This window comes from Amblyraja radiata, chromosome 17, assembly GCF_010909765.2.
Source record: "Amblyraja radiata isolate CabotCenter1 chromosome 17, sAmbRad1.1.pri, whole genome shotgun sequence".
In the NCBI taxonomy this organism is placed as follows: domain Eukaryota; kingdom Metazoa; phylum Chordata; class Chondrichthyes; order Rajiformes; family Rajidae; genus Amblyraja; species Amblyraja radiata.
Genome location: NC_045972.1, coordinates 35,457,054 through 35,483,143, shown reverse-complemented (window position 1 = coordinate 35,483,143; position 26,090 = coordinate 35,457,054). Strand labels below are relative to the sequence as shown.

The 26,090-nt window shown below is 43.8% G+C and overlaps 1 protein-coding gene across 3 annotated transcripts in view; it reads left to right on the top strand.

Annotated features, from left to right (window-relative positions):
• Positions 1-429: 429 nt before the first annotated feature.
• cbfb (core-binding factor subunit beta) overlaps positions 430-26,090 on the top strand; it is a 65,297-nt gene continuing 39,636 nt past the window's right edge. Inside the window, exons 1-4 of one of the 3 annotated variants that reach the window (XM_033036140.1) lie at positions 441-634; positions 678-795; positions 1,166-1,252; positions 5,155-5,271. In XM_033036140.1, coding sequence (XP_032892031.1) covers positions 718-795; positions 1,166-1,252; positions 5,155-5,271 — 282 coding nt within the window. In that variant the 5' untranslated portion in view covers positions 441-634; positions 678-717. Of the gene's footprint in view, positions 796-1,165; positions 1,253-5,154; positions 5,272-26,090 lie in introns of all 3 variants that reach the window. The other 2 variants (XM_033036141.1, XM_033036139.1) reach the window with 2 other exon arrangements.

Here is a 26,090-nt window from a genome sequence, read left to right as displayed (position 1 = left end):
CACATGGATACTCCAGTCCCCCTTCGATCGACTTCACTGTCTGAACCAAAGATTATAGACTAGAGGCTCCTCTAGTATCTTTGGTCTGAACTGTACAATTCTGACAGCTGTTTGGGGACGGCAGTTAGTTCAGGAAATTATTGTCCCGTAGTGTGTTAGGGAAGAGATCAACAAGAAAAACCTGCCGACCTCGGCTGATTCTGTTCGGTGCCACAATAGCGGCCCCGTTTCCACAGAGGGAGCCGCCGCCGCCGCCGCCGCCACCGCTGCTCTGCCCTGGGCCAGGACGAAACTCCTCGAGCGCTGTTGGTTTGAACGGGGAAACGACGCGCCTACGCACTGGAAGGGAGGTCCTGAAGGCGGTTGGAACGGGAGAGGGCCCAGTGCGCCTGCGCGCCGCTGCCGGCAGTGAATGGTGCAGTGTGAGTAAGAAAGAAGTGCAATTACTCGAGAGGAAGTGAGTGCTCGAGAAGGGAGGGGGTTAGGAGGAGGGGGAGGAGGGTTGGCGAAGAGGCGCCGCGAGACAGGAGGAAGTTAGTGAGCGGTAGGAGTCCGTTAGAGGGCCAGTGAGTGCGAGGCGGCGGGACAGGGAACATCTGCCTGAGGAGCTCGCGAGCGGCGAGGAGGGCAGCGCGAGTGCGGACAGACAGACAGACAGACAGCCCGCCGGAGACACACACACACACACACACACACACAGGCAGAGGCTCGGGAAAGATGCCGCGGGTTGTCCCCGATCAGAGGAGCAAGTTCGAGAACGAGGAGTTCTTCCGCAAACTCAGCCGGGAGTGTGAGGTGAGAGCCGAGCGTGGGGCGGGCGGCAAGTTGGGAAGGAGAGAGGGTTTGTGCGGCAGCCGGCGGGCGGGCGGGCGGACACATGGTGACCAGCTGCAGCCGATCCGCCGGCTGTTGCGTCAGAGGCGCTGGTCATCTCCTGGAAGTTGAGTAAAATAGACTGGGAGTTGTCCACCTCAACCTCGTGTCCCGGGACCGTGGGCTTCCCCCCAAAGATCCTGATCTTTGCTTCCTACAACTTGTAAATTCAAAGTTCTCCCCGGATATCCTGGCTGGCTGCGGAGAGACTTTCTCCTCTGCTGGCGGGACGGGGGTGTTTCTTTGCTCGTTCTTCTGATGAGAGTTTGACTTTTTTGCTTTCTGTTAACAGATTAAATACACAGGTTTCCGCGATCGGCCGCACGATGAGAGACAGATGCGGTTTCAAAATGCCTGCAGGGACGGCAGGTCTGAAATCGTAAGTCATCAGAGCCTTCCTCATTTCCTTCTTGACGTTTAGATTCTGCACGGTGGACCAAAGCGGCTTGAACGAGCAAGCTCCTTAGTCAGACGCCAGGCTGACATTGATTTAATTGTTTCTGCACGGAGAAATAGTAAGTGTAGCTCGCGTCTGTGCACTTAACCAGCACGTAAACGCAAAAACCCAGATCAACATTTTATGTGGCATCCCTTTCTACCTAAAAGCGTGCCATGATGCAGGTGGAGTTGAATACTTGATTTGACTCCACTGATCATGTGTATTACTTACTGCAATTTTATTTCGAGTTCATCGCTTTTTCAATGATGCTTCTTGACAACTTAAAGATGACGTTAAGAATAATCCTAAGGACTCCTGATTGACTGTAACTTTTAGTATGCATTCAGTACGAGGCATCCGTTCAAGTCAAAACGAGTTTATTGTCATCTGCGCAAGCACGGTGAGGTACCCTAAAATCTTGCTTTCCGCAGCATTATAGGGGGGTTGCACGTAAGGTCACTGGGTCATAGGGCTTGACGCACGGAGCCGCTCACTCCATCTGGAGGACATCGCAGCTTCCGGTATATGTTAATACACGAGACGCGTACTTTCCTACCTGTTAAAAAACGCCAAAATGTTGGATTTTTGCGCTGTAAAAAATTGTGGAAATCGGGGTAAGCGTGAGAGACATGTACCCAACTTCAGAATTCCAAAAGTGAAGCGAAATGAAGGTAAAGAGAAGCGAGAACTGAAGGGACAACAACAGCTAAAGTGCTTGGTGAACATTGGCAGTCCAGATATCAGAATTGAAAATATTGGGAATTATCATTGGCCGTTTGCTCACTGCATTTCATCAACAGTAAGGCATTATTTGTGTTTTTTCTTGATTGGTATCTAAAAAGTCTCAGAAGTGATAAATCTGGCTGTAAATTTTGCTTCAGAGTCGTTTTCTTTTTGTATGTAAAAACCCACTTGAGAACCATGGGCGATTTTAACATTTTACAGCCAGATCCATCACTTCTGAAACTATTTAGATGCCAAAGGAATCAAGAAAAAACACAAATAATGCCTTACTGTTGATGAAATGCAGTGAGCAAACGGCCAATGTTCGCCAAGCACTTTGGCTGTTGTTGTCCCTTCAGTTCTCACTTCTATCTACCATCATTTCTCCTCACTTTTGGAATTCTGAAGTAGACTAAATGTCTCTCACGCTTATCCAGATTTCCATAATTATTTACAGCGCAAAAATTGACAATTTCGGCGGGTTTTAACGGACCCGCTACGCTGGAAACAATGGTGAGTGCTTACCTGCAGTTCATCACGTGTACTCCAATTAGCGTGCAACAGTACGGGTCATGGGTCGTGACCCGACTGCCATGCAACCTCCCTAAAGGCGCACTCAAACAAAATATATATATTACACATACTGAAAATCAAGATCAGGCGAGCTTTTGCCCATCTGCACAACGGGACGTTTCTATGTGTGTATATATTATTGTATACACACACACACACACACACTTTTCTGGAAGACTGGAAACAAAACTGTATGATGGAATGTAGCTAGAGTCAACTCAATACAATGAATCAGACTAAATTAATTACTTTGTAGGATGAAACTAGCAAAAAAAAGATACTGGGTATTAGTCTTTCTTTCCCTGACTGATCTGACAATATGAATTACGTTTGAAGCTGCCAGAATTTTTCATTTTCTCCTGGGAATGTTTGCTTCCCTCAAGCAGAAAAATAATTGGAGAGACTATGTTTTTTAAATTACTTGCATTGCACAACATGTAGCCTTCATGCTCTTTCATCGTTGTTAGTTAACATTTGCGAATCTGCACATCAAAATTTAATTTCCATTCAGCTTTCAATAAGGCTTTGTTTTAACACGAGGCAGATATTTTAGTAACCAGATAAATTTGAAAGGTTTTTGAGGGGAGAAGGTTACATGAGAGGATTCTTTTCCCAGGTAATCTATTATGCGTTTGCACCAGAAGGGAATGTTTGTGAAGTGCATGCCATTTTGTTTGTACTTTTAAGAGAAATTCATGGGCTAAGTCAAATCTTGATGAGAGAGCTTGATATCAATAATGCCTTTTAATGTTCTGGTAAGACCATTAACAGTGGAAGGATTAGAGGTTGCCTTGATTCTGTTGTGAAAATCAAGGCATGCGGCCTAAAAATACCTGTTACTTATGTAAAATAAGTATTGATAACAATCAAAATGTTCAGTCACTGACATTACTAGATTAAAAGATGCTTTCACTGATCATGCATGTGTAAAACACACAACTCCATTTCACATTTCTGATTTCTTCATTGGAATGTTGGTGATTGTTTTCTCTTTAGTCACATTTGACATTCACAATGAGTGCTAATAAGCTTCTGTGGAAGGCATCTGTGCTGTCAGTTCTCACTTAATGTTTGTGCATGAATTTCCCAACAAGGGTTTCTGCAAAAACAATCACCCTGCAAGTGTGTCGCCTATTCTAGTACCATACTTTAAAAAAAAAAAAAAAATCTTGCATTGTTGGGTATTTTGTACGATAGGCTGCCTCTAATTATGCAATCACAAAACTGGAATCTAAAATAAAACCTGGTATATCTGTGATTGAGATTTGGTTGAGAAACTTTGAGCAGTCCTGTTGACTTATATACAACCGGTATCGCTTGATCCATGCTCCACCTTCCTGATTAAAACACGCACAATTGCTTGAAAGATTTTTAAGCCTAATTTTTTTAAGTTATTTTTATTGGTCCAGGCTACATTTCATTACTCAACCATGCAGATCCTCAACAATATCAGAATTACTTTGGATCCATTTATTGATCGTTGTGTAAATCAGTGGTCCATTGCTACTACCTTTCATAGCTGTAATCTGAAAGTCAAGGAAATTCTGATTGGTAATATCCAACCAGTCTACACTGGTGATCTGGTGTATTTGGAAAATGATCTAACTTTTTACAAATCAATTGGCAGGTATCTTCTGATAATGCAGGTGATGTTGCTTCGTATCGGTTCTTTTTAAAAACTAAATTACTGGACTTGCTGGTTTGCGGGAATAACAAAATATTTTCTCGTAGTTTCTTCATTTTATTTTACAATTTCTTGGCTTGCTTTAAAAGTTAATTACATCTTTTTGATTAATGTTTATGTTGATGCATTAAGGGGATAAAATTGTACTGTCTACATGCTCTAACTGAGCAAAATTAATTCTGGGTTAAACTACTTAAAATTGAACACTGGATACAGAATTAATAATTTTGTCAAAAAGATTCAAAAATTTGATTTCTTCACTCAGTTGGCTCATTTGATCCTCTTCTATGGTATTTGTTTCTTCTTTCCAATTCTGACTGCCAACTGCCTTCACACGCACGCATCTTCCATCTATTTCCATACCCCCCCTCCCCACCAAGTCACTGTTACTACACGTAATGTAGGTCAGTCAACTTGATATTTGCGTTATGCAAACCGTCGTATAATATTTAAATATTTTAAATGAAAGATATACAAATTATCATGATTCATTTTATAGTGATGTTAATTCCTAATTCACAGTTAGTTTTTGTTAAGAGAAAGAAAAATCATATTTTTGAAAGTGCACAGTTCTGAAAAGTGACAATACTATGATTGATGGCTGGAATATTGACTAATGCCATGTCCTATAATATCGACCTTTTCTGGGCTGCGTGTTGTAGCAGAATTCGATACCTGTAACTGTACACTTGATAAGAATTGATTGAGTCTATGTTTTGTACAGTTCCAGAGTCTGACTTACACAGTGCTGTCTGGCTGATACTAACCTTGAGACGTAGTACTGATGTTTAAAAAAAAAAAAAATGCATAATTTATTTAAAATCCTTTCCTCTGATACATTTTGTATTGATTTTTCTGAAAGGCTTTTGTGGCGACTGGAACAAATCTATCTCTGCAGTTTTTTCCGGCAAATTGGCATGGCGAGCAGAGGCAAACACCCACAAGAGAGTACGTGGATTTTGAACGTGATCAAGGCAAGGTAAGAACTTGTTAGATGCAACATGAGTGGTAGACTAACAAGACTTGAATAGAATGTTTTAGAGAACTGTGTTATACTGATGCTTTTCAATGTATTTGATATAATAATAATAATAATAATAATAATAATACAATGAATATGTGGTCAAGCTTGCCTGTGGATCAGCACAAAAGTTGAATAATCTGACTCTAGGTGGCTGGCAATTAATTGAGATTGTGGCAATCATGAAACATAGAAAATAGGTGCAGGAGGAGACAGTGTATATAATCTTCCCAACATATAATCATTGTTGCATTGTAACAGATTAGACAATGGAGAGGTTCAGCCAAGTAGTGAGAGTTCAGTCTCTGGTATGTGGAAACTAATGTCTGATCTTGTCGAGCGTGAGTGTGCAGTCGGAATGGTAGGGAAAGATTCTTGGTTAATTGGCAAATAGTTGTGTGAAATTGGACTGAGAAACTATTGAAGATTATCATTTCACTGATTTAACAAGTGATACATCTGACTGCTCTCTTAAGGGCCTGTCCCACTTAGGCGACTTTTTAGGCGAGTGCAGGAGACTCTGTGCTCGCCACATGGTCGCCACATGTTCGCTGGTGGTCTCTGGTGAGTCTCCTCCATGGTCGAGAAAAGTTCCTGCATTCTGGGAACTAGTCGCGGCCTCAGTATGGTCGCCATGGAGAAAATCGATATTTTTGTAGTCGTAGGTGCAGTGGTAGTGGGGTCGCCATGTCGTTGTAGGTAGTCAAGGTAGCCGTAGGTAGTTTTAGTTAATCTCATTTGCTGACCGGGCATTTTCATTGGCTCATGGGAAGAAAAAAAAAGTAAGCACGCGTTTTCAGAACCAAGGAAAACCGACCGGTAATGTTAAATACCCGCTAAACTTCACAGCTGTGTATCTCTGGCTTATTAAAAAGTTGTCTGGCTTCTTAAAAGTGTGTCCACTCCTTCTTCTCCCCCCCTCTCCCCCCTCTGTCGGGGTCCCTGCATGGAGTCGAGTGGGGAGGTAAAGGGACAAGTGTTACATCTCCTGCGGTTGCAGGGGAATGTACCTAGGGAGGATGTGGTTTGGGTGGGAAGGGACGAGTTGACCAGGGAGTTGCGGAGGGAACGGTCTCTGCGGAAAGCAGAAAGGGGTGGAGATGGGAAGATGTGGCCAGTAGTGGGATCCTGTTGGAGGTGGCAAAAGTGTTGGAGGATTATATGTTGTATGCGACGGCTGATGGTGTGGAAGGTGAGGACAAGGGGGACTCTGCGAATTGTTGCGAATGGGGGGAGGGAGAGCAAGAGCGGAGCTGCGGGATATCGAGGGGATCCTAGTGAGAGCCTCATCTATAATGGAAGAGGGGAACCCCCGTTTCCAAAATAGTATGAGGACATCTCTGATGATTTAGTATGTAAAACGTCATCCCGGGCGCAGATGCAACGTAGACAGAAGAATTGGGAGTAGGGGATAGAGTCTTTACAGGAAGCAGGGTGGGATGAAGTGTAGTCAAGAGTCATATGTATATACACACACACACACACATCAGTAAAGCGATTAAGTGCAATAGGTTGTTATAGTTCATAGTTTGTTTGAAGTTGTTTCTAATAGTCTGATTGCTGTGGCAAAGAAGCTGTTCCTGAATCTGGATGTTGCAGATTTCAGGCTCCTGTACCTTCTCCCGATGGCAGCGGAGAGATGAGTGTGTGGCCAGGATGGTGTGGGTCCTTGATGATGCTGGCAGCCTTTTTGAGGCAGCGACTGCGATAGATCCCCTCGATGGTAGGGAGGTCAGAACCGACGATGGACTGGGCAGTGGTTACGACTTTTTGCAGCCTTTTCTGCTCCTGGACGTTTCAGGTTGCCATACCAAGCCACGATGCAACCGGTCAGCATGCTATCTACTGTGCACCTGTAGAGGTTCGAGAGAGTCCTCTTTGACATACCGAATCTCCGTAATCTTCTCAGGAAGTAGAGGCGCTGATGTGCTTTCTTTATGATATAATTAGTTTTCTGGGACCAGGAGAGATCTTCGGAAATATGAACGCCCAGGAATTTGAAGTTCTTGACCCTTTCCACCATCGACCCGTTGATATAAACGGAACTGTGGGATCCCATCCTACCCTTTCTAAAGTCCACAATTAGTTTCTTGGTTTTGCTGGTGAGGAGAGCCAGGTTTTTGAGCTGGCACCATTTGGTCAATCGGTTGATCTTGCTTCTATACTCTGACTCGTCCCCATCAGTGGTGTCGTCGGCGAACTTGATGATGGAGTTCGCACTATGTCCAGCTACGCAGTCATGAGTCTAGTGAGTACAGCAGGAGGCTGAGCACGCAGCCTTGAGGTGCTCCCGTGCTGATTGTTATCGAGGATGACACATTTCCACCAATACGGACAGACTGGTCAGTGAATGAGGAAGTGGAGGATCCAATTGCAGAAGGATGCGCAGAGATCCAGATCTGAGAGCTTGGTAACCAGCTTGGAGAGGATTATAGTATTAAATGCCGAGCTGTAGTCAATGAATAACAGCCTGACATATGAGTTTTGTTGTCCAAGTGGCCCTGAGCAGAGTGGAGAGCCTGTGAGATCGCATCCACCGTTGATATTTTTATTGTATGGCTGTATGGGAATTTAATTTCACTGTGCCATCTGGCACATGTGACAATTAAATGTATCTTGTATCTTGATCTGTTGTGGCGGTAGGCGAACTGCAGTGGGTCCAGGATTTTGTCGAGGTATGAGTTGATTTGCGCCATGATCAGCCTCTCAAAGTACTTCATCACCACAGACATTAGTGCCACTGGTCGATAGTCATTGAGGCACATCACCTTGGTCTTCTTGGGCACAGGTATTATTGATGCCCTTTTAAAGCAGATGGGAACCTCAGACCTCAGAAGAGAGAGGTTGAAAATGTCCGTTAAAACTCCAGCCAGTTGGTCCGCACAGGTTTTCAAGACACGCCCGGGTATACCATCAGGTCCAGGTGCTTTCCGAGGGTTCACCCCTCTGAAGGATCTTCTGACGTCGGACTCTGTGACTGTGACCGTAATGCCATCACGGTGAATGGGGGCTCTGGAAGGCACATCAGTATTCTCCATGTCAAAGCGTGCGTAAAACGCATTGAGCTCGTCAGGGAGTGATGCTTCGCTGACATTTGAGCTGCCTCCTGATTTCGCCTTGTAGGAGGTGATAGCATTTAAACCCTGCCACAGTTGCCGAACATCCAACATCCTCCAGCTTGGAGCAGAAGTCCCTTTTGGCCTTTTTGATGGCCTTACCAAGGTCGTATCTGGACTTCTTGTAGACCTCAGTATCACCAGACCTGAATGCCCGGGATCTGGTCTGCAGAAGAATGCAGATCTCATGGTTCATCCAAGGCTTCTGATTAGGAAACAATCGGAAGGTTTTTGTTGGGATGCAATCCTCCACACATTTCTTTATGAAGTCTGTAGCGACTGTGGCGTATTCATTCAGGTCCGTTGCCGAATCTCTGAACATTGCCCAGTCTAGTCAAGTCAAGTTTATTCGTCACATACACATACGAGATGTGCAGTGAAATGAAAAGTGGCAATGCTCGCGGACTTTGTGCAAAAAGACAAACAAACAAACAACCAAACAAACTACAAACAGAATGGAACAGAATCACATATTATTTTACATATTGTGGACGGAAGGAAAAAAGGAAATAAAACAGCACTTTTTGAAAAAAAGCAGTAGAGTGGTACAGTAAAAGTTAGTCCCTGGTGAGATAGGAGTTTACAGTCCTAATGGCATCTCGGAAGAAACTCCTTCTCAACCTCTCTGTTCTCACAGCATGACAACGGAGGCATTTGCCTGACCATAGCAGCTGGAACAGTCCGTTGCAAGGGTGGAAGGGGTCTCCCATGATTTTATTGGCTCTGGAGTTGCACCTCCTGATGTATAGTTCCTGCAGGGGGGCGAGTGAAGTTCCCATAGTGCGTTCGGCCGAACGCACTACTCTCTGCAGAGCCTTCTGGTCCTGGGCAGAGCAATTCCCAAACCAGATGGTAATATTTCCGGACAAGATGCTTTCCACAGCCGCTGAGTAGAAGCACTGGAGGATCCTCAGAGACACTCTGAATTTCCTGAGGTGGTAAAGACGCTGCCTTGCTTTACTCACTAGTGCTGCGGCGTGTGATGTCCATGTCATATCCTCAGAGATTTGGACTCCCAGATATTTAAAACAGCTCACCCTATCCACAGTATCCCCATTTATCCTCAATGGTGTGTACGTCCTCGGATTATGTGCCCTCCTAAAGTCCACGATCAGCTCCTTAGTTTTTTTGATATTCAAGAGGAGGCTGTTGTCCTGACACCAGAGTGCTAGATCAGCCACCTCCTCCCGGTAAGCCTTCTCGTCGTTGTCTGAGATCAGGCCCACCACCACAGTGTCATCAGCAAACTTGATTATTAAGTTGGAGCTGAACCTAGCCACACAGTCATGTGTGTACAGGGAGTACAATAGGGGGCTGAGGACGCAACCCTGGAGCGATCCTGTGCTCAGGGTGAGGGACTTCGATGTATTCCCTCCCATCTTGATTACCTGGGGCCTGGCGGTGAGAAAGTCCAGGGCCCAGGCACACAGGGGGGTGTTGAGCCCTAATTCCAGTAGCTTCTCGGCCAGTCTGGTGGGGACTATCGTGTTGAAGGCTGAACTGAAGTCTATGAACAGCATCCTCACGTAGCCCCCCTTCTGGCTGTCAAGATGAGAGAGCGGTGTGCAAAACCTGGGAGACCGCATCGTCTGTGGATCTGTTCGGACGGTATGCGAACTGTAACGGGTCCATGTTGCGAGGGAGGAAGGCGCATATGTGTTTCTTCACCAGCCACTCAAAGCATTTCATGACTACCGAGGTAAGTCATTCAGACAGTAGTCATTCAGACAGGCTGGGGAGGCATTTTTTGGTACCGGTACAATGATGGATTTTTTGAAGCAGGCAGGGACCACGGACTTGTCCAGGGAGAGGTTGAATATTGTAGTGAGCACTGGAGCTAGCTGCGTAGCACAGGACTTGAGTACTCGCCCCGAGATGCCATCGGGGCCTGCAGCTTTCCTCGTGTTCGTGTTTGGAGTCTACAGACTCCAAACAGTCCTAGAGTTGTTCCTCTGCCCCCCCCCCCCCCCCCCCCCCCCCCCCCCCCGACTAGCTCTGTACAGTCCTCACCTCTGGGGGCACGCTCTTCAATTGCTGCCTGTAGCCAGGAAGAAGCAGCACTGCAGTATGGTCGGATTTACCGAAGTGAGGGAGAGGGATAGAGCGATAGGCATCCTTGCTGGTCATGTAGCAGTGGTCGAGGGTGTTTGGTCCTCTGGTTCTGCAGGAGACATGTTGGTGGAAGTTAGGGAGCGATTTCTTACGGTTTGCTTTGTTCAAGTCCCCGGTTATTGTGGTAAACGCCTCGGGGTAAGCCGTCTGGTGTTTGTTGACCACGACGTGCAGCTCCTCCAGTGCCAGACAGACGTCTGCCTGGGGTGGGATGTAGACCACGGTCAGGATGATGGAGGAGAATTCCCTCGGTAGGTAGAAGGGACGGCACTTCACCGCCAGATGTTCGAGGTATGGAGAGCAGTAGTTGGATAGGACTGCCACGTCTGAGCACCACGCAGAGTTGACCATGAGGCTGACGCCCCCCTCCTCTCCCTTTCCCAGAAGCCTGCGTACGGTCCATACGGTGGATGGAGAACCCTTCAGGCTGGACCGCTGAGTCTGGAGAGCTGGGGGTGAGCCATGTCTCTGTGAAACAGAACACAGAGCATTCCCTCAGCTCCCTTTGGTAAAGCAGCCTTGCCCTTAAGTCGTCCACTTTGTTTTCTAGTGACTGTACGTTGGCCAGTAGGATAGTTGGGAGAGGGGGCCGAAGTCCTCTACGTTTCAGTCCTACTTGTAGTCCTGCCCAACTACCACGTTTCCGTACTCCATGAAGTCCTCCTCGGTGTTTAAAGGTACAGTACTAGCAGGTCTCCGCGAGGTCGGGGATTCCCCAGAGATCGAGAATTCCCTTACAGTCGGTACCTCCAGCTCCTTTACTGCTGGGAGATCCTGCCCGCCGGCCTCGATTCCAGACTCCATGAAGGCCTCCCTGTTGTTTACAGGTACAGTACTTACTGTACCTGCGCGCCTCCGCGAGGTCGGGGATTTCCCTCTGATCGGGGATTCCCTTACCGTCGCTATCAACGGGAGTTCGCAGTAGAGCTAAAGCATTTAAATGCGTTAGCAGCTCGCTACTTACAACAATGTTTTCTTCCGATTCCTTGACGCAGGTGTGTTCAGAAATACTGTATTTGAGGATTTCCTGTTGTGCTGCTGGCAAAATGTCGCCGCAGGTAGGCGCCATCTTGGAATTCTATCTAGTCTAGATAGCTATGGGAGTCACTAGGTTTGTAGTAGATGTCTGTCTCCTGTGATGGAGACGGTGAGATCCAGAAACAGTAGGGAGATGTCGGAGATGGTCCAAGTGAATTTGAATGCAGGATGGAAATTAGTCGTGAAGTTGATGAAGTCAGTGAGTTCTGCATGGGTGCAAGAGGCAGCACCAATGCAATCAACAAGTGAAGCATATTAACAGCGATATAAATGCAGAGAATGGGATTGGTTTGGATTGATTTTCTGACATGATATGGGTAATAGCAAACCCCAGGGATTTCTGTTGAAGTATGTTGCTTTGCAAGAAGCCCTTGACGAATATTCACTGGTTCAGTAATAATGCCACATGAAGGAGTATTTCAAACAGGAAAATGGATTGTAGACATTAAATTGATGGTTCCAGATTCAATGCAGTGCCAGATGTGAAACAGTATGTTTGCCGTGTGAGACAACATGGTGAAAAGTAATATGAAAAATATAAACTCTTACAAGTGGAGGTACTCTTAGAAGTTTGCCCTATGAAAAGTACAGCAAAAAGTCGCACAATCACTGAAAAAATATCTTGGTAATTGGCATAATATGATTAAAGGATTAGGGAAAATAGGTTCAGTGGAGCCTTCCATAATTATAAAATACGTGGGCCGGATAAATTAATTGCAATTAATTGGCAAGTTAAATTAATTGTACATTAGAATTTTTATGTAAAAAGAGCCAACCATTGTTATTGGACAGTGGTCTTAAGATTTTAAGGGCAACTATACAATGGAATGTGTTGTAACTTCTACAAAATCAAGTTAATGGTGTATTCAATCTAGTGTCCGATGAAAATAGGATGAAACAGCTGTTGAGGTGAATGTATAATTCAGTGACATAAATAACTATATAGTAAGTAATGAAAGTAAGAGTGCATTTACCCTTAAGCTAAAAAAAAATATTTTTTTCTTCAATGTGACTGAGATTACCAGGTTTAAGTGGGGTTTCGACATTCTTGAGGTCACAGTATCATCTGGATTCACCTTTAACTTTGTGGGTTTTTCATACCATTTAAAATCTGGAGATTATTTTTATGCCTTTAGCTTGATTTATGACCTTGAGGCAGTTGAACTCTGCAAATGTTTCAAATTGAGTTACTTTGAAATGGGTCCTTCGGTAAATGATTTACTCCCAGTTTGAACAAAAATAAATTCTGTAATTTTAGAAATTCTTTGCTTTCTATTTTGCATTCAATTTATTTGCCATTTGAGCTATGACACTTAACTGTTTTGAATTAGTTGTGTTCTTGGTCTGGATAGTTACGCGATGCAGTGCTGAGGTAATACCACTTTTTTTTATAACTCAGCAAAAAAAATAGAGGCACCTCATGTGCAGAAGGACAATAGAGAAATTGTGCCCCGCGCCTTGTCAGCATAATAAACAGTGTTAATCCAGCTCTTTTAGAATTTTGAAGATAGACTTGCAGATTTTCTGGATTACTGGATGCTGTTCTAATTAATACTGACATGCTTTAATTCATTTTTTAAAGTGTTACTGTTGTATATTTGTCTACCAAATTGGTAAGTTTAAAGGGACCACAAGAAAAGTGCTGGAATTAGCATCCAGATGCCAAACCTTTGCTATTTGAAACCAAGTACACGATTATTAGGGATTTACTATATTATATTGCAGACACAATCATTAAAATTAACATGTAGAAGCTTGCTGTGTATCATGACTGCAGTTTCACTGAGCTTACGGTAATGACTGTTTTAAAATTTAATGTGAAGAGCCACAGAATACTTTTGGAATGTTGTGAATAATATAGTAGAGCCTCTCTTGCAAGAAAAACTTGGATTTAATTAAACACCAGTAGGAAAATCCAGAGGGGGAGCAGTGAGAGAGGCCAGGCATCAGCTCTTGGACACCCCTAACCCTTGACCATGACCCCACTGACAAACACCAGACCACCAGTCCCAGACTGATCTCATCCCTTCCAGTGATCTCCTGATCTGCCCTTAACACCCTCTAATCTAGCAGTTCCCTGACCCTAGGCCTTGGGAGGTGGGGCCTCTGACTAGAGACCCAATCAGTTCCCCTCAATTAACATTCTACTCCACTTGGAAGACTTGTTCACCCGTAACAATTTATCTGGTGACTCCTCACTTTAAAGTCAAAGGCATAGCCATGGCACCTACATGTGCCAACAAAGCCTGTCTATTGGTTAGGTATGTTGAACATGCCTTGTTTCACAAGTACCCCATTCCCCAACTCCTCCTCTGCTATTTTGACGACTGATCAGGGCTGGTTCTTGCAGCACTGCAGAACTTGTTGATTTCAACCACATTGTTACTGACATCCACCCTGCCCTAACATTCACTTGGTCTAACTCCGACACCTCTCCCTTTCTTGACTACTTTGTTTCCATCACGGGCAGACTGTGTTGGAGCCATTAAGCTTAAGTAAGTTTATTATAGTCATGTGTAGTTACCTTTGGTTGTTATCTGCCTGTGTTAATGTGGGTGGGATTTTATACGTAGTCTGGGGCGTGTTTTTGGCTAGAAGATGCTGGCGCAGACTTTCAGATAATTAGTTTTAGTTTGATGTTGAGGCCATGAGATGAAACAGTTTTCTACCATGACCACGAGCATGATTGGGACATATGTATGTTGTCAGATGATGTACTTTTACAAGAAGTTTTTATATTTATATGACATGAACGACAATTAAGAACAGAAAGTTATGAATTGTTTCATTGTTTTGTATTACTACAATAAAGAAGCTATTAATCAAGAGACTACTGGTAGATTCATCTTTGCTGTTTCAAATGTATCGTGGAGTGTGTGAGACGACTGTTCTAATCATCCCCGACAAATTAGTGACTATCGAAGGTTGAACTTTGTGAAGTTGTTAAAACTGCCACTACATTTAAGTAGAAAACTAGTTACTACGGAAGAGTAGTAGCAAAAGACTGATTCAACGTTGGATCGAAGAAGCTGGATCTCTGCCCGAGATTACAGGTTGAATTCTGGAAGAAGAAAAGACACGGTTGAATGCCTGGGTCATCGGAAGAAAAAAAACTTAATTGACCGCGGGAGGGCCGTGAGTAAGAATCGATTGCTTGCTATATATGAGAAATATCAAAAGTTTACATCTAATAACCTGTAAAGGGTTCTGCAAAAGTTTGGAAAGCAGACAAGAAGCTTGATTATAGTAGCCTGGATAAGGACAGCACCAGTCGTGACCTTGAAGAGCTCAGGCTTGAGCAAATGTTTTGGAACTGAGATGATGTATTCGAATTCTTTCAAGATAAGTCAGCTAGCTTAGAGGGAACTGCCTTGGAAATGAATTGGACGTTATCTATATTACTAAAAGTCTGATCTTGACCGCTTTTGGCCCACTGTGGTGCGATTTTCGAGAGAACGCCACCACCTACGGCCGTCATTTTTGGCCACCTCGCTTAGAGCCCCCCTCCGCCTTCCAGGACCGGAAGATTTTTCCCATCGATGAAAAATCAAAGAAATATTAATGTTTAAAAAAAATTCCCCATTCTCTCTGCTGCCCCCACTGGCGGCAGGGGGGAGGGACTATAAAACTCGGAAGTGTAGTCCCTCACTCAGTCTCTGCCAGATCCAGGAAGCGAGAGGGTCACGGCTCTCTGAGCTGCGAATAACACTGAACGCACGTCTACTCCACGGCGAGTCCCCTCCATGCGGCTGTAAAGTGGCTGCAGCCTCGCCTTTTTAAAAAGTGTGCTCACAAAATGAATTTTGGTTGTCGGGTGGCTGCAGCGCAATTGTTTGCCTCGCCTTTTTTAAATGTTTGTGTTCACAAAATGAATTTGGTTGTCGGGTGGCTGCAACCCAATTGTTTGCCTCGCCTTTTTAACAAGTTTGTGTTCACAAAATTAATTTTGGTTGTCAGGTGGCTGCAGCCCAATTGTTTGCCTTGGCTTGGCTTTTAAAACGTTGCAACAGTTGGATGCCAGCCCAAGAATCCATTTGGCCCACAATGTCTATACTAGCCCTCTGGAAACCAGTACCTTCGGCCCGCAACACCCATACTAGCGCAATAGACAGCCCTCCCACTGGCGAGCAATATTGGAATTGGTAGAATATTGCTTTTTTGACCGGCCCTCCCGTGTGATGCTGGGACCCAACGGGTCCCACTTAGTCTAGTAGACTTCTATAGATAAGGCAAGCTCAGCTAGTGAAGTTTACCATAACACTGGTAAGAAGACATTGGAATCTTGGAAAATAATTAAATGTTTTTAGATATTGTCTATTTGTCAGTTTGTTTTAGAAACGACCTTCAAAATAGTTGGATTGTTTTGGAGCTGCGCACAAGATGTGCTGATAGCCACCTATGCACTTGGACAATGATCTGGCAGTCAGCCAAGCGGATTAACCCATGGAGCGACAGACAGGTGAGTACGAAGAGGAGCCACAAGGGGGAGCATTGGAGTCAGAAGAGAGAAGAAATGGAAGAAGGGAAACCAAGCAAACTGAGAAGCAGCCTACCTGGAAAGATGTCAGATGGATAGAGACAAGTTATGGAAGCAGATGATCAAGAAAATTGAAATCCAGAAGAAAGTAATGGAATCCAAAGAGAATGCGATGGTCGTGCAATCTAATCAGGAGCAATTACTTAGTCTTGATCTCGAGGTTGGAGAAAAGCAAGACACATTGCTGAAAGAGCAAATGCCTGTGGAAGAACTCAAACGATACACCCAGTGGTTCCAAGAAAAAGTGGAATTTTTCAATGGTTTTGTATAGTATGTGAGGAAGTTGGGGCGCTGCGAGTCGGCTGCCCTACTAGCAGCGTGTTCGTTATTTCAACTTTTTTTGTTTTTTTTAGTATGTCCAAATGTTTGTTTTAGTCTCGGTATGTCTTATGTGGGGGGTGGTGAAAGGGGGAAACCGTTCTTCAGTCACTTCCTCGACGGAGAGGTGACTTTTTCCATGTTGCTTCTTCGCCTCCCCTCTTGCGGCCTAACAGCTTGGATTGGAGTCGGGCCCGGAGCTTCAGCAGCGGGCGCAACATGGACTTTTTCATCGTGGAGTGATGTTGAACCGTTGCCGGGGGTCGCCAGAGAGGAGTGCTCCGATCGCTGGCCTGGTGACTTTGGCATCATAGGGCTGTGGTCTGCGGAGCTTCTAGCCGCGGGCGTGGAATGGACTTACCATCCGGAGTCTGGGATCCCTTGCTGGAGATCGCCGGAGAAGAGCCCTGACCGCCGGCCTGTGGCCTATAACATCTTGAAGCCACGGTCTCTGGTAGGAAAGTGTCGATTCAGGCACTCCAAGCCGCAAAGTGTGTTTGACCTTCCCGACGGAGTTTCAATCCTCCCGACGAGAGGGCATATAGATCGGGCCGTCCATAGCGGCGACTACGGAGGGTTTATGGCCCCGACCACATATGAACAAAGGAGGAGGACTGACAGAATGTTATTGCTTTCCACCACAGTGAAGAATGGTGATTCCACTGTGGTGGATGTTCATGTTAAATTCTATTGTGTATTGTGCTCTTTTTGATTGTGTGGCTGCATGGTAAATCAAATTCCACTGTACCTTAACTGGTGCATGTGACAATAAATTTGAACTTGAAATGGTTCTTTGAGATTGAACAACTTACGCACTCTACAGTCAGAAGTGCGATGCGACAAGGTGTTGAAGTGGGAGAAGAAATTGGACCACAGGATAGTATCTCAAACGTCTCAACACACAGATATGGACAAAAATCTGGTTCTGTAGCGTTCAATTACAAGGGTCTCTGCTCAAATGGAAGCCGAAGCTGAATTAGCTGCTCTCTCTGCCGCCATGGAGAAAATATATGAGATTGAGGAACGAAGAAAACAGCTGAAGAGAGAAGCTGAACAGTTGGATAGAGAGGCTGAGGAACAAGAAGAACAGTTGAAGAAAGAAAAGGAACAGCTGGAAATACCCACAAAGTTGGCAGTTGCCAAGACGAAGAAGGAGGCACTGGAAGGTCAGGGTTCAAGATGCGGCTCAAGAATATCTCAGAAGAAAAGTTCCTTAGTCCAAGAGAGAGAGAGAGAGAGAGAGTGTGTGTGTGTGTCTCTCTCTCTGCTGTGAGGGGGGGGGGGAATGAAGAACAATGAAGGACCTGGCTAAGGGGACCACTGGGGGGTGGGGGAAGTTGAACCTGGTACGGGATACTTTGTAATTTTATCGGCGCCCTTTATGGGGCGACTATTGCATACCTAAGCAAAGAATTGCACACGTGACAATAGAGTCTTAATTCATAAAATATTCATTCATCAAGATTTGCAGAGGTCTTTCCTCGAGTAGGTGCTTTCTGTAAACTGCCATTGTTACCAATTGGATCCACATTTTTTTGAGGTGGAAGACTTCAGTGATTCCTTCTCCCACCACAGCCCTCCAAAAAAAAACACGCAGCTGATCCTGCCTCCCCAAATTACTTCCACAATCTCTGAAGAAATCATGCATGCAGGGTCTATTGTGCCTTGGCTTTTGCATGATGAAATTTAAAAGGCCCTCTGTTAGTCAAACCAAAACCAGTTACATGGCATAGTTTGGTTATCCATAATCTAGGTGCTGGATTTGAATTTAAAAGGAAACTCATCCCAGGTGAGCATTGCAGTTAAGCACCTTTCACAGCTAAAGGTGCAGCAGATACCCACCATCCTATCTCTGCTAATCAACTACCTTTTGAACGGAGGAGTGGGGGTGCAGGGAGTGAAATATAGTTGGTACTTGATGGGAATTTACATGGCCATCACCAAGACTGATTCAATAAAGGGCCTGTCCCACTTGGCAATTTTTTTTTTCCGTGACTGCCGGCATCATTGACTGATGAAAATTTTTGAACATTTCAAAATTCAGCGGCGACAAAAAAATGTTGCGACACTTGAGGAAACTCCGCGCGTCAATAGGCCGTCATGCCGCATCACGCCACGACTTTTTCAGTGCCCTGATACGTCAGTCAATGATGCAGACAGTCGCCAAAAAAATCGCCAAGTGGGACAGGCCCTTAAGATTAACACTGGTTTTATCTGGAAGTATTTACCAGACAAGATCTGTGACAGTTGTTTTGAGAAGCTGAAATATGGAGGGATTCATCCTTGCTAATCTAATTCTTGCATGTACATCTACTTCATCTATCCATAATATTTAAGAGAAAGATCAATGTTCAGTCCTTGTGCGGGCTAGGATTGGTCCTCATACCGAGGATGGCCTAGATTGCCAAGATTCCCTCCCCACCTGCCCCTTTCCAATAACTTGATCTCACAAAAATGTTTTTTATTAGAATGGGAGAGACAATAGCTGCTAATGTTTAGTCAAGAAAGACAATACTTGTGGCACCAGGCTGGAACTTGTTTTGCTTGTTTTTTGTTTCTGCAGTCACAGTGAAACTGATGATGTCCAGTATAGTTGCTGTAGATGCAGTTAACAATATAATTTTGGTAGATGCAGTAAACAAAAAAGAATGTTGTCACCTGTGTAGCACTGAAATCATTTATGTGATGTATAATACCCTCAATATTTAAAAATCCTGTGATATTTTGTCTTGAGTGTTGTCATCTGTCTTTAATTTCTATTATAATTTTAGGTTAACTATTTAATTATTACTTAGGAGCTTTGTTTCCTAGTTGTCAGTACTTTCCCCCAGTGAGTTTTATGTTTATTTTGCAACTAGCTACAAAATCTGGCTGCATTCAGTCCATCTGGACTAGGCTCACTGTGCCCTGTAAAAAACATTGCATTGGGCAGAGAAGTAGAAATAATCCTATTTGTATATTTGATCTGAAGGTTTGTGGAGACTTGAATGGACCATAGTAATTGAAACAAACCAAAAGAGGAAAAGCTGCCCTTTGAAGCTGAAACCAATTTTATATGCCATGTCAGAGCAATAAACTTTAATTCCATTTCACGTGGCATACTGAAAATGTTTGTCTTCAAAAGGCACAGATTTCCTGTGGGGAGTAGCTCAGGCTCGCTCGCCTTTTGACTCCTGAAAGACTTTCCACCACGTGCTAGGCACAAGGACAATGGTTTTGTCTTGGATTAGTATCCAAAAGTCTGGACAATTGATTTAGTGAAATTAGTTTGAATCCCAACTGAAGCATTTTAATTTGGTTAATTAAGTTAACCATGAATAAAAAGTTAATTATGGTGGCTTTGAAATTGTTAGATTGTAAGAATTCATCATAAAAGGCAATCTACCATTCTGACCTGGTTTAGCCTTTCAGTGGCCTTAAAGCTACCTGTGTGGCTGAAACTTAAGCTATCTCCCCCATACCTCCTTGAACTGAGTAAATATAATATTTATAGATAAGAGGGAAGTTTTATCTTTGCCAGCCATGTCTATATCTATGTTTAACCAAGGAGTGTGAGGGAGTACATTGAATAAATATTGCTTGATAACATCCAGGACAAATTGCTCTACTATTCCAGCATCAAATTTGCTGTACTGAACACTATAATATCTGCCTTCCACATGTTACACTGCAAGTCATTCACTGGAGATTTTCGAATAGCTCTTTCCAACCCTTGACATCTATCAAGAAGAACTGATGTTTGCCTGTGAAAATTACACTTGCAAGGATGCCCAAAAAGGTGTAAATCATCCTCTCTTGGGAAATATGTTGCTATTTGTTCATCTCCACTAGATTTCGTTCCTAAAAAATCCTATGGCACAAAGCTGTAGGGATGTCTTAACTAGAGGATTGAAATGGTTTGGAAAATGGCTTGCCACCACTTGTTAAGGGCAATTAAGTATGGACAATAAATACTGGCATTGGGACACAAATCTGCAACTGGATTGTGAAAATCTATTCCTTTCCTCCACCTCCACCCTGCGCATGGCCCAGATGCAAAACGTTACTGCAGTAATTTGGAATATTCGTTGGACTAGTTGTTTAAAATTCTGCAAGATCTATACAACCTTGAGCAAAGCTGATGTACAAATCAATACGAGACACGTTTTTGGACCAGAACTTGCTAGCGGTGAAAATCTCTCCATGCTCATTGTTCATTTTTGCCAAGAAACTTTTTGAGGATCACCAGCTATCAACGTCTTCCTGATCCAAAATAGTGGCGCCTATGCAGCAACAGGGCCTCGTGTGACACGAGTTGACATGGTTGGGCCCAAGGAAGTGAAAGTGCTGAAAAGCAATTATTTTTATTTTTAATGCTTAATAATTTGTCAGATGCTTGGCAAAATGAAAAAAATATTAACAATCAATTATACTTTGTCTAGGAATTAAGTAATTTATCGAATGTATTAATGTTTCAAGTTAAAGCATTATCAATTTAGAAAATTATTAAATTGATAATTTCTTTTTACCCTTCTCAGAGCTGATGAATTCCACTTAAATGAATGAGCTGTTTTTTTGCACATATTCTGCAAGTATTTTTTCCCAGTGTAAGTGCTGGGAATTCAGTGAATCCAGCAATAGATTGCAGCTAGCAAGCCAACAGACCTCAGCCAACCAGTTCAGGAATTTTGTGTTTGTATTAGATTCCCAGACCAGCTAACTGTTAATTAGAGGGAATGCTGGCAATTTGTCACAGAAATGCTGGTGTTTTCAAGTAACCTTAGTCCTAATGGAATCGGCAACAAACACTCGTGACGTTTTTCATGCATTTCAAGTACAGGTGCACAACCTTTTATCCAAAAGCCTTGGGACCAGACACTTCTCGGATTTCGGAATTTTTCGTATTTCGAAATGGAAGATTTTTAGCGTAGATTAGGTAGGTAGCGCGGGCGGCTTGAAAAGTCTGGAGCGGCTGCCTCCTCCCCGGAGACCGGGGAATCATTGTAAATCATTGCTTAAATGTTAGTCAGTTAGTTTGGAGGGATTTTATGTGGTGAGGGGGGGTGAAGGGGGAAACTTTAATTCTTAGTCCCCTACCTGATCGGAGAGGCAGGGAGCGGGCAATGCCTTACCGGGTCGCTGTGCAGTAAGCTCCGGAGCACTGTGGCCGCCAACTCCCAACTCCCAACATCGCGGAGCTGGGGATGCGGGTGTCCGGCCGCGGGCGGCGCCGGTTGGACCTCCGACCCCGGCAACTCTACCCCTGGCTGCGCGGCACTCCAAATCCAGCAGCCCCAGCTAGCGATGTTGGGAGTCGGCAGCCACAGCGCTGGGATACCAGCGGGGAGCGGGCAATGCCTTACTGGGTCGCCGTGCAGTAAGCTCCGGAGCGCTGTGGCCGCCGACTCCCAACATCGCGGAGCTGGGGCTGCAGGCGTCCGGACGCGGGCCGCGCTGGATTTGGAGCGCTGCGCAGCCAGGGGTAGAGTTGCCGGGGTCGGAGCTACAACCGGCGCCGCCCGCGGCCGGACGCCCGCAGCCCCAGCTCCGCGATGTTGGGAGTCGGCGGCCACAGCGCTCCGGAGCTTACTGCACGGCGACCCGGTAAGGCATTGCCCGCTCCCCGCCTCTCCGGCCAGGTAGGGGACTAAGAATTAAAGTTTCCCCCTTCACCACACCCCCCCCCACCCCCTTCACATAAAAGCCCTCCAAACTAATTGACTAACATTTAAGCAATGATTTACAGATTTTTAAGTGTCTCCCCGGTCTCCGGGGAGGAGGCAGCCGCTACAGTAGTACAGACCTGGGTTGACCGTGGGTCGTTTCGGGTCAAGTTTGGCGCCAAACGCGAGCTTTGGTGTGCAGACGACATCCTGAAAAAAACGTCCGGTTTTCGGAGCTTTTCGGTTTCCGGAACTCCGGATAAAAGATTGTGCACCTGTAGTATGTAATCCCATCAAGTGTTAAAATGTCATGCATTCTAAAATGTGAGAAGCAATTAACGTGAATGTTGTCCCTAATTTATGTTCAAATGTACGTGCTTGCGATCAGTCTCTTGGGGTGAAGCATGTTCAGTTTGCAAGAGAAAGAGTTGTTCACTACAAAATAGTTTAATTTAATTCTTTTAAAATTAATACAATTTATCTCCAATATAGTGTAAGAAGGAACTGCAGATGCTGGTTTAAATTGCAGACTTGATTTGATTGTGACGAGGTTCCACATGGCTGGCTGGCCAAAAACGCACAGCATGGGATCTAAGAGGTAAATTGATTCAAAATTCTCTCCATGTTAGAAGGCAAAGATTAATGATTGGGGGATGTTTTTATGACAAAGGTTTTTACTAGTGATAGGACGACATAGCTGATCCATTGCTTTTTGAAATAGGTTTAAATGTGGGAGACTCGAAAGAAGTTTATAAATTGGCCTTGAGGTTGACAATAAGGGGGAAAGGTTCAAATTTCAGCAAGACACAGATGGCCTGATAAGCTGATCAGAGAAAAAAGAAGGTGAAATTTAATCCAGGAAATTGAGAGTTAATGTATTTGCAACAAGGCAAGAAGATGTATAACAAATGGTAGAATGCTGAGGGGTGTGAGAGAAACAAAGGGACCTTGAAGTGTACACTCACAGATCCCTAAAGATAGCATAATATTATTATAGTTGTTGAGCAGTATGCTTTCTTTCATTTGCCTTGCCATAGAATAAGAAGAAAAAAACAGGTTGTTCTCGAAGGGAATGCGATGCTTGTTCAACTATAGCTTGAATACAGTTTACAGTACTGGAAAGGTATGATTGCGCTAAAGATGCAGAGAAGATATGCAAGGATGTTGCTAGAGCTGGAAAATTGGAATCATGTGGAAAAATTGGAAAACCAGGATTGTTATCTTCGGATAGACACAAACTGCTGGAGTAACTCAGCGGGACAGGCAGCATCTCTGGAGAGAAGGAATGGGTGACATTTCAGGTCTTAGCCCTTCTTCAGACTGAGATTCAGTCCCAACTCAGTCTGAAGGAGGGTCTCGATCCGAAATGTCACGCATTCCTTCTCTCCAGAGATGCTGCCTGTCCCGCTGAGTTACTCCAGCATTTTGTGTCTATCTTTGGTGCAAACCAGCATCTGCAGATCCTTCCTACACATTGTTATCTTTGGATGCCTGGGCGAGACTTAATTAGGTAGAGTAAATAGGAATGACATTTCACCTAGCAGTGGGATCAAAAACTAGTTAACATAAATGTTAAATAATTGGAGATGAACTGGAATGGAGGTGTGGGAGCTAATTTAAGTAGGAGATTGAAATAGAATGATGCTGAAGTAATGATGTGCTGTATTTGCACGTTTATTTTCCGTTTCAGAGTAGACATAATCAAGGGTTTGAGTATTCAGCAATCCAATAATATTGTAGGAATATCTTCACCATAACAGCAACTGTTCATGCGTGGTTTACTGCCACCCACTCAGAATTATGGATGGACAATAAATACTGGCCATCCTATAATTGCATAAATTAAGAAAGATGGGCTTGGACCTGCTATACAAGGAACTGAACATTTTGCCTTTCAATTGCATTTAATTGGTTAGCCAGAGAGAGATGGCATTTTCATGGTTAATGTTGAAGCAGAACTTGCTTTTTTTTTTTGCCACGGTCTTGAACTCTCCTGAACCTGCTAAAATTTGGCTCGCCATTTATTTTGACTGCAAATTCGGAACCTGGAATTTTTACTTTAAATTATTTTCCTGAATTCCTTTTCCATGTATGTATGATTTAACGCATTTAGTTGGAAGTGTCCAATGTTTTAAATTTTTGCTAAAAGAGCAAAATTTCAATGCGTACTCTGAAAGACAATTCACCAAACTTGAAAGCAAAGGAACTTCTGAAATGCTGCTTAAGTATCGAGATAGAAATGTGAGTTAGATATAGATAATCGGCAAATAATTCAGATCAAGTTTATTGCTAAAGACCAATTTCATGTAATGCATTAAAACCTTTAGTTACTGTTAAGCAGAGTACAAAACAAATCGAATAGGATCAGTAACAGTCAGTTAATACATCTCCAGGCTTCCAAAGAATATTCAGCCAAAGTCATACAAAAATGTTTTGCATTACACACTGGACACCAATTTACGGGGGACCCCCAAGAGCCGAGACCACACTATATCCAATTGCAAACACAGCGGGCTACAAGGAATAGTGTCAAATAAATTCACCATGAGAATCAATGCGAAGTGTGCTTGAAGTTATATTCCAGAAGAAAGATCCAGCCATATATTGTAGGTAGAAATCTATTTATTTAATATATGCATAATTTCAATAATCAGTTTATGGTCTCCATTAAACTGTTCTAATCTAATCACCATGGGTTTGTTTTGAGGTATAGGACATATAATTTAATATTTCAAATGCCAAGGACCAATCTAAAGAAATTTTATGAACAAATAACTGTTCAGCAAACAAATGTGTATAAAATCATGAGAGGAATAGATCGGGTAGATGCACAGAATCTCTTGCCCAGAGTAGGGGAATCAAGGACCAGACAACATAGGTTCAATGTGAAGGGGAATAGATTTAATAGGAATCTGTGGGGTAACGTTTTCACACAAAGGGTGATGGGTGTATGGAACAAGCTGCCAGAGGAGGTAGTTGAGGCTGGGACTATCCCAGCATTTAAGAAACAGTTAGACAGATACATGGATAGGACAGGTTTGGAGGGATATGGACCAACCAAAGGCAGGTGGGACTAGTGTAGCTAGGACTTGTTGGCCGATGTGGGCAAGTTGTGCCAAAGGGCCTGTTTCCACACTGTAGAGTGCTATGACTCTTAAGTGTGTCGAGAGGTTGGTTATGATACCAATCAATTTCAGCCTCCCTGACCTGAACCTACTTCTTTTCCCCTACTGTTGCAATAGAAAATGACAGATGCAATCTTACTGAATTACCACTCTGCGCAGAACCATTTGAAGAATTGGTCATCAGTCACAGTCCCCCTTTCCAAACTCGTCATCAAACTGAGTCCTCTCTGATCTGTTCTGGACCCAGCACATTGGTGCAATTACAAAATAAGCTCATCAATGCCTTCATATCCTCTGAAGTTTGAGGAGATTTGGTATGTTGGCAAATTCTCTATTGAACTTCTGCAAGTGTACGGTGGATTGCATAGTGACTGTTTGCATCACAACCTGGTTTGGAAACTTGAACACTTGAGCAAAGGAGCCAGCTTCTTCCTATCTACAATCAGCTTCTTGAACCTACCTAGGCACTAAACCACAACTGAAATTGCAGGAATGAATGTGGATAAGGATATTGAGTGGCTGTGTATTGAACAGGGTTGTAAATTATTTTGTCTGCTTGGAAGGTTTTTGAAAATTATGTTGCCAATTTGACGTGGTATGAAGTATTTCAGTTTATTGCATTTCAAGATGGTTCAAAGAATTAATTGAAGTGCTGTGTGAAAGAAAATATTTTCATTTTTATTCCTTGATCTTTGCAATTTTTATTTTTTAAATTCTTTACATTTTTTGCATTTGCTTTTCTTTTTCTGAATAAGTTCCATATGTGCCAAAGATCTTTAGTGCTAATGTCCAAATTGCCATCACTCCTATCTATTTTGTTCTATGTAAACATACCAAAATGTGAGACTTGGAGTAAATTAACTGAAAGTCAGTGGAGAATATTAATCAG